Source organism: Ursus maritimus, unplaced genomic scaffold (genome assembly GCF_017311325.1).
Source record: "Ursus maritimus isolate PB19 unplaced genomic scaffold, ASM1731132v1 scaffold_30, whole genome shotgun sequence".
Taxonomy (NCBI): Eukaryota; Metazoa; Chordata; class Mammalia; order Carnivora; family Ursidae; genus Ursus; species Ursus maritimus.
Window position 1 is genome coordinate 28,429,620 of NW_024425564.1, and position 12,612 is coordinate 28,442,231.

The window sequence follows — 12,612 nt, forward strand, 5'->3', positions numbered from 1 at the left end:
CTCTCTTCTTCCTGAAGTTTCACTTGGGAAGCTAAATACTCTCAAAATTTTACAGATACGCCCAAGTAAAAGAAAATGGCAGGCATTCCTAAGTAATACAAAACCTGCCCACCCATCAAATAAACTTCAAACACTGTTCTTATTAAATAATCCCCAACAAGTTGAGAAAAACTGGGGTCCTTAAACCCCTTTTTTTGCATAAAACACAACAAAATGGCTGAAATCAATCCTAAAATATTAACAAAACAATTCTCAAACAATCTGCTTCTTTAGATTCCCGTTTAGTATATGCACTGCCTCCTTCCCATGTACCTACTCTGATCTTCAAGGTCCAGTTCAAATCCAGCCAACCTCATTCTTCCAACCCCAAGCTCTCACATGTCCATAAAACCAAAAGCTCCATAAGGGAAAGAAAAGATCTGTACTTATTTTTGTGTCTTAGGAATTAAAAAACAACCAATATGGTACTAACAGTTTCTAGAATCTGTTTTCTAGTTACACCTATCACATGACAGGAATATTTAATGCTCCCCACGGAAAGAAATGAGGAAAAAAAACCCATAAACACCCAACATTTTACCTCCTCTTCACTTTCTTTATCTTCATCATCTGAAGACTCTTCCTTGTTTTTCTTTTCGTCTTCATCACTGCTAGACTCATCTGACAGAATTTCAGGACATTTGGTTCGCTTAGCTTTCCTTGCCATTCCAGAACTGTTCCGTTCCTTTTTGTTGCCTTTGCTAGAACTTTTTTTAGATTTTGGCAATGGCTGTATACAATAAAATAAAGATAACACCAATGAGCTATTATATTTCCAAGTCAATCATTTTTGATAACTACTTATCAACTCATTCTTGTTCCTGTCTCAAGTATTTCCAAACTTAGCAGTTTTACAGAGAACAATTCATCTTTAAAACGTCAAGTTGATCTTTTTGTCCGCACTACCAATACCCTTTCACTTGTGTTCTAACACCTAGGCAAGACTCTTCACAAATGCGGAAATACATACTGTGTCCTGTGGTTTTTTTTTTTAGATTTTATTTATTTGACAGAAAGAGACACAGCCAGCGAGAGAGGGAACACAAGCAGGGGAGTGGGAGAGGAAGAAGCAGGCTCCCAGCAGAGCAGGGAGCCTGATGTGGGGCTCGATCCCAGGACCGTGGGACCATGCCCTGGGCCGAAGGCAGACGCGTAACGGCTGAGCCACCCAGGCGCCCCTCTGTCCTGTGTTCTGACATGGGATTAGAAGCCCAAGTACACACTGTATTAAGCTCAGTTATTTACACTTTATCAGGCTATTTTGAGTTAGACTTGTAAGTTATTTCACTCCTATAAGCATTAAAACTATCAATACCAGAGGAGCTTCTTGCTTTAGAGGCTCCTCCCATCAAAAGACTGGAGCCACAAATAAAGGAAATAAAACCTCATTTTCACATCCTGAATTTATCATCTATATAGTTTATATTCATATTACCTCCAGGCTCTACTTTCAGTAATGCCAGGATTATATTCTCATTGATGATTCTAAATACGCAATTAGTGTCGGGTATGTTAATTATGAAGCTAATTAAGAACCACGAAATACATGTATTGCTTTTACTCCGGTATTTAATTAAACCACGCATATTGAAAAAGCAGAGGTCACGTGAGGAAACAATTTGATTATATTAACCAGCAAATTTAATTCTTAAATGCTTTCTTAGGGGAGTTTATTTGCTAACTTATGAAACTGAAAACCATAAAATAACCTTGCATAAAAGATCTGAAAAGATATACCCTGAGGAATTAAAATTTCCAAAATTATAAGTATCTTTTTGTTTTTATTTTTGCCTATATTATTTTCTACAATAAGCAGAAACAGTAAGAAAATTCCATAACATAACCTTATTATACACAATTGTATAAACATTAGGGGTAACTTTAGGCAAAATCTTTCATGAAGCTAGCAGAACCACAGATTCTTTCTTTCCTAGAAACTTCCAGTCTTAAAGGTCACCATCACCTGCACAAAAATTAAGAAAAGGTGGCTGTTTTGTGTTATGTGGTGTTCTCAGGCCACGTACAATCCACAAGATAGCCTCTAGCTGCCCCAAAAAACCTATCCTTCCTAAAGGCAGGCTGGGCAACAGCCAATGTAGGTCGCTTCAGAAATTTTAAGTTAGTAGACCAATGATATTTCTCAGAGGGGTTCTCTATAAGTTTCTATAAAAAACTTCCTTGAATGTACATAGATATCCTTGTTATGTGACCTGTTACTATTACCATCTAGTAGAAGGAACTAAATCCATTTGGATAAATTCTTTGATCTCACTAGAGAAAAGGTGACTCTCACTGTCCAAACTCTCCCTATTCATTATATGAAATCCAGGACTCAAATATATTAGAAAAATGTGGTATCCCTTACTATCTCATTTCAGGAACCAGATACAGGCAGTAAGACTATAATCTGTATATGGAATCAGTAATAAGATGATGGATGCAGGATAATCTACACAGGAAGGGGAAAAACGTTAAATCATGCAAGTAACCAATCAAGAAAATTCAATTTCCAAAAATAAATAAGGAGCTTTAAAAAAAAAAGTAACAATACATATATATATTTTAGAGCTTTCCTATACTGGTTCTAAAAATAGTTGAGTCTATTAACCAGAATCCAGTGTCAACAGCATCATCCCTTTTTAGAAACAAATCTGAAAAACAGACAAGCAAGGTAGAAGTACCAAAAAAAGATAGTAAAACAATGTTAATTCAATAATTTTATTATTATGGAGAAAAAATTAGTACTAATGAGTTTACAGTGTTTTTCTTAAATGACAGAAAGGTATGGTAGTGTAGAAAATAACTTGATATTGGTATCATTAGATTAAGGAGTAGTTCTCACAGAATCAGATACAGAAAGTGGGTGTAAGAGTTGGACTCTGTAAAGCTAAAAGAGTGGTTCTCAAAACATGGTTCATGCACCCCCTGGGGGTTTCCTGAGGCCTTTTCAGAAGCCCACAAGGTCCAAGCTAGTTTCATAATAATTTCAAGACATTATTTTCTCTTTTCGCTGTGTTGACACTTTTACGGACTCTGCAAAAGCAAAGATGGCCATAAAGTTGCTGGCACCGGAGTACTAATGACGGCGGAGGAAGCAAACTATGCTGGTCGTCACTATATTCCTCACAGCCACCAACCAGGAAGAAAAAAAAGGTGTTTCCTTTAAGAATGTCTTTGATGAGGCCGTAAATATTGTATTAACTCTCAACCTGTGAGTACATGTCTTTATGCAATCTGTAACAAAATGGGAGGTACACATAGAATATGTTTGCTACTTACTGAACTTCACTGGTTTTCTCAAGAAAAGATACTTGCACAACTGATCTGGGAGCTAAGCTAGCTACCTTTCCCATGAAACACTATTTGTGAAAGAACTGTAAAAATATGTCTATTCAGACTTAGGTACTTAAAAGGTGTGTGTTCATTTTGAACATGAGCCTGTCACTACAAGGAAAACAACTGATGGTATTTATTGCCAATGAAAAATTTCAAAACTTCACATGGATAATTCACAGCCATCACCATGAACTAACAGCCTCCCAATACCTAAAGATTCTTCTGATGAGATGGTGGTTGTATTAATGAATGACTTTCTGACATTGTTTAATGGAAATGTGCCCACATTTGGAAGACCTGCATAATTCAGAAAACCAAGAATTTCCAGATGGTGAATTCAATTACAAAACCATTGAAAAAAGGTCAAGAGTTCACTCACTTGGTTTCAGAGACCACATTACAACTAACCTTTAATAAACTACCGCTGTGGAGTGTTGGTATTGTATCAAAGGGGAACACCCATAATTATCTCAAAGTTTTAAAAATATTCCTTTTTCTAACTACTTAGAGAAACTGATTTTCTTTACATACTTTAAGCAAAACAATAACGTGCAGTGGATTGAAATGTAGAAGCAAATGAGAACAAAGCGGTCTTTTCTTAAGCCAGACATGAAGAGACATGCAAAAACATAAAACAATACCATTCTTCAAATTTTTTTCCGGAAGTATAGTTATTTTTCATACAAAATATTACTTGTGTTAACATGTAGTAGGCGTAGGCGTTAACGTAAGATTTTTTCAGTTTTTATTTATAATATAGTAAATATCAAAATAACCCATATAAAAGCTTCTGGAGTCCTCATTAATTTTTAAGAGTAATCAGGTCCTAAAACCAATAGTTAAAAAAATCACTGAGGAAAAGAATATAAACATATCCCTCATAACTTAAGCAACTTAGTAATGTCTTCTGGAGAAATGGTATTCAATTTGTCACATGAAATTGTGAAGTAGAGGTCTGGCCATAGTAAAAGTTTACAAAAATAGATAATCTCTCATCTTTAAGCCAATTCAAAACACCAAAAACAAAAGAAAACAAAAGATTCAACATGGCCCTTGGGTTTTTTAGCTGCATGACAATTTACAAAAATATCCTTTATCAGCCTTTGCCCAGCTAACGGTAAACTGGACCAACAGCAGATAAAACCAAAGTCCCAGAGCTATTTTCTGATTCCTAATCTTTATGACCTCTCCCCTCACCAATGGTATTCCCCTGAACTCCTAGGTTCTTTAGATCTCTTCATAATTTCTTTGCTATCAAAATAAGGAAGAATATGAAAATACTTACTGATAAACTTCAAACAAACTGAAAATGCAGGGTGTCGTGTAAGTAACACCTCAATAGACATTTTAAGTCAGTGATGTCTTTTGTTAAACAATTCAGGCAAACCTAATCTAAATTTAAGAATGGGGTAAAGTATAGGGCCATTTTATTTCCCTGTCTACCTCCTAGGCTCTGCTGATTCTGGAAACCCAACCCAAGAAACTTGTAAGAGTCAGCTTTTTTTTTTCTTTTTATGTTCTATTTTCATAACCTTATTCCAGTGTCTAGAAAATACCCAGTTCTAATATACTCCCATCTTATCTTTCCTGACCTGGCTGAAGGTTGCATACCCTCCCTGACTACTCCAACACCTCACCCTCAACTCAACCTGTTTCTGTTCTTGCAGTGCCTTCTAGATATATAACCCCGGCCACTTAGTTTGTGTTTCTGTCCATTTAACATCAGTTTAGTGAATAATTATTTTTCTCAATCTTATACCTTTTTTATCTGATAAGAGAGGATATATCTGTACGGCTTCTAAATGTTATTTCTATCATGAAACTATTGCAGATATGTCAACAGAGGCACATTCTTTGAATGTAGAAGGCAATACTGAAAATTGACAACCAATGCTGCTAACAAACTAAATTGTTCCATAAAAAAAGAAAGGAGAGGCTATAAATAATTGATTTGTTACTGAAATAATAAAAATTGGTCCTCACTTTGCCAGAAGGCTTTGGATGCATTAAGAAATTCAAGATCCTCTTCACCAGTTCACTATTTACACCTGATCTCTCCAAATCAAGAACCTCACAGATGCTCTTTAACATGGCATTTCTAAATCTAAAACAGAAAATGAAAGAAACCAAGTTTATTATGTAGCAAAGCTTATAAATATTCTCCACAACATAAAGACAATAGCTAAACAAACTGGCTCACGTACAAACATTAAAAAACATCTCATGTTTCTCTGAATCTAAAAAGTACTTTCCTAATAATCTTGACTAATGTACAAAATACAACCAGATATGATTATTAATAAACTGAAGACACCATTTACCAATTAAGTTTTAAAGATAGTAAAAAGAATAAACTTAAGTTGGGGCGTTTGGGTGGCTCAGTTGGTTAAGCATCCGACTCTTGAGCTCAGCTCAGGTCTCAATCTCTGGGTCATATATTCAAGGCCCACGTTGGGCTCCACGCTGGGCATGGAGCCTACTTCAGAAAAAAAAAGTCAATTCACTAGGAAATAATGTAAAAGGTTTTTAGTACTATAAAATTCAAGGATTTGACAATTCTTCGGGTTGGTGATTAAGTCCTACATTTTCCCCTCAGCACTCCTACTATGACAACATTTTGATGAAGAAGTAGGCAATCATTTTTATTCTTTATAACTCTTAAATTATAGGGAATTTAGCAAACATAAGCTCTTAATATAACATCTTGCTTGCATTATGGTGAAGAACACTATTCCTATCAAATTGATTATCTTCAAAATAGTTTAAATGGTACCTGTAAGTTGGGGGAACAGAATGGCTGGAAGAAAAAAGAGTGGGGGAGTTTTTTCACTAATATTCCCCTTAGACCTAAATTTTGGACTATTTGAACAACTTGTGTATACAGTTCTTCCAAGAAATAGAACATTTTTAGACGTACGTTTTCAATACTCTTAATAATCACTCCTGGAAAGTACTGAACATCTCAAATTGATAGTTATGAAGAAAAGTCAGATCTTGGCATTTAAAGCAAAGAATTAGCAGTCTACTAAAAATGACTAAATGGTCATATTTAAATGTTTAAAAATAAACTTATAACACATTGATCAAAACAATGCTTATAAAAATAACTTACTTTTTCAACATTTCTTCCTTCTTTTTATATTGGACACTTCCTTTTTCAAATGGAAAGCCACTGAACTGACCCACATTCTTCTTTAATGAGGACACCTGAAAATGTTTCCCTTATTATTAATGCTATTTATTACCCAGTAATAAGAAAAAAATGTACATAAGAAAAAAATTCAAAGCCAACATCTTTATTTTCATATCTGTCTCCCACTTACAACAGTGGTTTATTCAACATTTCTTATTCACAACTGAAAACTGTACTTGTTACTAAAATATTAATGTCATACAAGGTTTAAAAGTTTAATTCTTTAAAAATAACAATTTCACTTTGAATGAATGAATTTCCATCTGGGAATTTTTACTGGCAATTATAAAACCACAACTAAATGTTATCTAACAATACTGGGGGATGTGGAAAGTTAGTTCTTAAAAAAAACTCCCTTTTCTTAAGTAACATTTGTTTCCCAAATCAGAGAGTCATGGATTTTACTCTTTGAAAAGAACAGAGGACCTCCAGAAGTTAATACCATTCAGTAACAGTAAGACTTGTGTAAATTAGACTGTAGTGAGGACGATAGGAAATTATACCATGCTTCAGACATTTGATTCTAACGCCAAACTTCACTTTGCCCATGCATAACCCAAAGCAAAGTTTCCACAATTATACAAAATAGTGAAGTTGTATGTACAGTGTAATTTGGTAAATGAAATACTGATTTGTTCTGAGAAATTCCCCAACAAAGAATTACCACCTAATTTATCAGATATTAGCTCATGCAATGAGATAGTTATACTGTATCATTTATTCTGAATAGCTAGAAATATCCAAAAAATAAACTTCTTCTAATACATTTGAAAATCATTAAAAACAATTTGGATTTCACACTTTGAAATTTCAGTTTGGCAATAAAAACAACTACATTACAAAGCATGGATATTACAATACTATGTGCTAATATCTAACTACGTATTCTATGATAAATCATTTAATAAGTATAGGTCTCTGTTTGTTCACTAGTATGGTACAGAAATTGAACTAGTTGATTGCAGAAATCCTTTCCAAAACTAAAATTATACTTCCATTGTGAAGTATTTTAATACATAAACATGTTATTAGGTTAAAGATACAAAAAAAAGGTCTTAACTGTGCCTGGTCTGTTGTAAAGCAGTTTATGTAGATTTCTAAGTTCATCTGTTTTCTTTTTACTCAGGAAGAAATGTATCCTTTCAATTTCACAAAGTTTCTGCCCCTTTCCTAGGGGAAAAAAAAAAAAAAAACCACACTAATAATTAAATACCCATTATGACTTAATACATTTACAGTTATTTTAATCACAATCATTTTATAGCATAATTTACATATAGCTTTTGCTGAATAACGCAAACTAAATAAAATTATACCCATAATATATAACTACTTAGTAAACACTAAAAACTGAGCACTGCTGACCATCACTTTGTATATTTAGACATTTTCACCATAAAATGAAAAGAACAGAATAAACTTACCCTGTGCAATGGTAAATGGCTCTCTCTGTAAGGAAGAGACTTGCATGGTCAATCTCTCTACTTTTTTCTTTTCTCTCTTGCCTTCCACGATGAGACTCTTTTCTAGAAATTAATTTAATACTTCTTAAATAGCTAAAAGCTTAAAAAACATATTAACTTTATTGGATAAACTTTACTGGATGTAGAAAAAAACTGCAGAAACCTCTAATACCTTACTCTTCTTCTGAGCATGACTTTGAGAAGCAAATGATGAGAGAGAGATGAAAATACTTAATGATAACTTAATAGCATCACTGAAGTTTTTTTTAGAGTAGCATTTTACTTACCTGGCAACCTCACAAGGGATCCAGTTAAAAGAAAAAATCATAAAGCAAACAAACTTTTATTGAACTATAATTATTGCTAATGTAAGTCTAATCACTTTGTGAAAAATCACCAAGGCCCTCACTAAGCCTACTCTTTGATTAGACCTAATTCTGTTGATTGTGATTTAGTTTATGGTACATCATCAAACAGCAAGTTTAGATTGAGATTATAACAACTTCAAAAACATACAAAGAAAAGCATAATTCAGTAAGCAGATGAAAGAAAAGCAAGGACCTTAGCTAAAGCAGCCTGCAGTTGCTATAAATAGGGTAAAATTCTATAAGTTTACATTTACTGCAATTGACTGGGAGGACATTATTTTGTAATTTAGTAAATGTTTATATAACAAGAGTCATAAATCACACTAAAAAAGTTAAATTGTTTATAGTACAGACTACTTTAAAAAAAAAAGGCTAGAAGATATAGAACCTATACGTAAAAACTTAAAACACTGAGCTTAAATTTCCAAAATAATTTGTCTATTGAGATAAATGCAGATAAAAAAGAGGTCACTATATCACTAAAGGTCCCTTCATTCATTCAACTGAATGCCTGTTTTGTGCAAAGCTTCACTAGATACTAAGAGGGGGGATGAACAGATGGTTAAGATACTGAATAACTTGAAAGAGATCACGTCTACTAGTGGTGATGAGACACAAACTACTCCAAGCAGAATATGATAAAACACCGAAGGAAATCTACAAATAACAGTTCTGAGTTGAAGACAGTAGTTATTTTTGGATTAAGAAAAAGGATCAAAACACTGGAGCTGGCTTTGAAGGACAGGTAAGATTTGGAGATGTAAGGATTTGCACAGAAAGAATTAGGAAGGATAAAGGGATTCCACCAGGTATATTCTGGCACTGGTGTGCAGAGTGAAGAAAATGCACTCTAAAGCAAAACCTGTTATTGTGCTATTTCCTTTCCCTGAGTGATTTAAGCCATTTGCTCACCCTTGATTACCTTCTATAAGCTAATGACTCTCCTGACCTCTCTCTAGTCAAGAGTTTCAAATCAGCTATCAGGGCCAACAACTGGACAGCTCCACTTCATGTCCTATAGGCCCAATGCAATGCATTCAAAACAGAAGTCATAATCATCTCCAAACCCGCTCACCTTTGTGAGTTCTATTTTTCAGAAAACAGTAATATTGTCAACTCAGTTGCCAAAGACAAGTCAAGTCAATTACACCCTCATTTGGCACAGACTACACTGCCTTGTTTCTGTGATGCCTCAGTAGTAGAATTAAATTTTCAGGGCTAACTAGGATAAAAACCTTTACAATTTTACTTGTTCCACAAACACCTCAAATAAGGAAATAGAACAATAAGCAATTAGAACAACTATATACTTAGGAGTAATTTTGAAAAAACAAAAATACCAATTCGAACTATCATCAGTTCCCCAAGCATTACTATATCACCATGTGTAGTATTTTTATATGATTTCTATAATTTTTCCTGACACATAGGAATCCATCATCTAAGTGGTATCAAAGCCTTGTCTTTAAAAAGAGACTAAAAAACAAAAAATTGGAGGAAAAAACGCTGAGAAAATTTTGGACTAGTAGTTGAGATACTGCAGCCAATTTTCAGTTACTGCATTATGAATAATTTAAAAGTAATTTATATTTTTTTTCTAAGCATTTTTTTTTTAATTTTATTTATTTATTGGACAGAGATAGAGACAGCCAGCGAGAGAGGAAGAAGCAGGCTCATAGCGGAGGAGCCTGATGTGGGGCTCGATCCCATAACGCCGGGATCACGCCCTGAGCCGAAGGCAGACGCTTAACCGCTGTGCCACCCAGGCGCCCCAATTTTCTAAGCATTTTTGTATTTAAATGTGGAAGTGCTCCTTTCTCAGAACACCTACCACTTTGAACAAACGAAAGGCGTACCCTGTAATCTCAACCCAGATTATGTTTATAAAATGCTGACCATGGGCGCATTTAGACTCAACAGAAACTGACATTAAACCTGGGTCTGGGGAGAAAACTTCAAACTTCTTCCCAAGTTTGGCTGAGCTGGAGCCACATGTTAAACAAACCCAGATTGGGTTAATATCACCGGAGAAAGCTAAGAACTGTGATAGGGATTTTTTAAGTGGCTACAAACGTTTTGGGAAGCTGGCACTGCCCCACGCGTGCTGGATAAAGTGATTCTGTACCACTCCCGAATTCTGTGAGGTTCTTCTGTTTCATGCCTCCAGGTAAATAATGGTTAATACTGCTCTTCTGCAACTCCAAAACTGAGACAGCTTTCGGAACTCTTTCACAGTTCACTGCTTTCATATTTAACTACTTTCTCAAGTTAGCAACAGCTTTCACTGGTGTTTCCCCGTCAAAGTTAACTCCCCCAAGCCTTTGAAAACGGCCTCTGCGGAAGTTCAGCAAAGATATTAAGGTGGTCCAAAGATTTCCAGGACCAGCATAACTTCTTTAAGTCTTAATGTGTGGTTTCATGAAGGACCTCGTAATAACGTCTAAAGGCAAAACACCTGTACTTAAATTAGCAAAAGAGGAAAATTTAAAACGGCTCTCCTAACAACTTTAAAAGCTAACGGTTTTAAAAACAGATCCGAAACTTAGAAACATCCTGTCAAATGAGAAAACGTTACGAACACGCACTGCTGGCCAGAAGTCAACGGCACGCCAAGATACGTAATAACAACGCTAACAAATATTTTCTACCAACTGAAATTCACCAAGTTAATTCTCTGCTATTGCTCGACACCAAAAAGGGATAAATCTCGCAAACACTCTCGCTAGAGATCCGATTTAGCGTCTCCAGGAGCAAAAATGGGGCAGGAGAAAGGTTCTGTGTGAAATCCATCACCCGGGACGCGACTTTCTCCTACCTTTTTCTTCCTCCTCCTCCTCTTCCTCCTCCTCGTCGTCCTCGTCCTCCTCTTCACTTTCCTCTCTCGGGTCGGGCATTTCGGGTTCTTTCTCGGACGCGGGCTGGGCGGGGGTTCCCTCTCCCTCTGCAGCTGGGCCCGAGGAGGACATGCTGTGGACCTGCGGGCGGGCAGCCACACGTCTTGGTCTCCTCTCTCCCCGCGGCAGGGACGGGGCGGCCACCGCTACCCGCCCGACGCTTCCCGGCCCCAGGACGCCAGGGGCCGCGGGAAACCCGACCTCAAAGTTGCCTCCTCCCGCGGCCGGGACAGCCGCGCTCACTCCCCGGGGACGACTTCCCTGCGGCTCCGGGAATTCCCGAGGCGGGAAACCGCGGGCGCCGCGCCGCCCCTCCCTCCGCCCGGCCCGCGCCGCCCCCCGCCCGCCGCCGGCCGCCGGCCGCCCCGCGTCCCCTCCCCCGCCCCAGGCCGACGTCCAAATGGCCGCGGCGGAGCGGGCGGGTGGGCCCGCGGCGCCCTCTCGGCCTCCCCCGCCCCGACACAGCCCTCACCGCCGGTGCCGGCCGCCGCGGGCCTGGCGCGCGAAGGCACGAAGAGGCTCCGGGAGGCGGCGGCGAGCACCGAGGAGGAGGCGCGCTGGCCGCTCTCTGGCGTGACGCTTGCGCCGCGCTCTCCGCTCCCCCGAATCAACAAGATTTTCAAAATGGCGGTTCGGGAAGGAAAGCGGGAATGCGGCGGCCAATCAGGGCCGCGAGCTGGGAGTTGGCGCGCGCGGGTGGGGGAGGCGGGGCGGCCGGGCGCCTCCGCCGGGAGCCCGGACCGGGGCGGGGCCGCGAGGGGTCGCCCGGGCCGGGGGCGGAGGGGCGGCGCGCTCTGGGGCCGCCAGGGCTGCGAGGCCTGGCTCGTGGGATGTCTGCTGGCGAAGCGTGCGGGCCGCGTCCCGGGCGGCCGGCCAGCCTCTGGGCTGATCGCGAGAACGCTAGGGGGCCTGCCTGGGTATTGTCCCCTCGGCTCCTTCCCGGAAAAGGGGGGCAGCCTGCGCCCGGGAGGGGGCGGGCGGCTGGTGGTAGAGAAGTTCCCATTCCAGGAAGTCGCTACCTACAGTATGTCACAGAGGTTGAGGGGAATTACTAAATGAGTGGTCTCATATAGGTTCCAGAGATCGTGCTGGGGGTGAGTCCTGAAACTGCGGTGTTTCTGAGGACCCCATGGATTGTAAGTTGCACCGTAAGGAAAAACATCCTACCACGTTGAAAGTTCACGTCACCAAAGACAAATCTATTTCCAGACCTGTAAATGCAGGGGTGTGTGTGAGAGAGCAATAATATAGGAAATACGGTATTGCCCAGTCCAAACTTGTAAATGTGGGTGTGTGTGTGTGAGATAATAGAGAAAGCA

The 12,612-nt window shown here is 38.7% G+C and overlaps 1 protein-coding gene across 1 annotated transcript in view; it reads right to left on the reverse strand.

The window, feature by feature from the left end:
• Nucleotides 1-11,989, reverse strand: part of DEK (DEK proto-oncogene) — a 29,334-nt gene extending 17,345 nt beyond the window's left edge. Inside the window, exons 1-7 of the mRNA XM_040645094.1 lie at nt 11,766-11,989; nt 11,215-11,374; nt 7,993-8,094; nt 7,629-7,738; nt 6,488-6,582; nt 5,359-5,479; nt 581-769 (exon numbers count right to left, since the gene is read on the reverse strand). Of these exons, the coding sequence (XP_040501028.1) occupies nt 581-769; nt 5,359-5,479; nt 6,488-6,582; nt 7,629-7,738; nt 7,993-8,094; nt 11,215-11,365 (768 nt within the window). The 5' untranslated portion in view covers nt 11,366-11,374; nt 11,766-11,989. The remainder of the gene's footprint in view (nt 1-580; nt 770-5,358; nt 5,480-6,487; nt 6,583-7,628; nt 7,739-7,992; nt 8,095-11,214; nt 11,375-11,765) is intronic.
• Between the last annotated feature and the right edge of the window lie 623 nt (nt 11,990-12,612).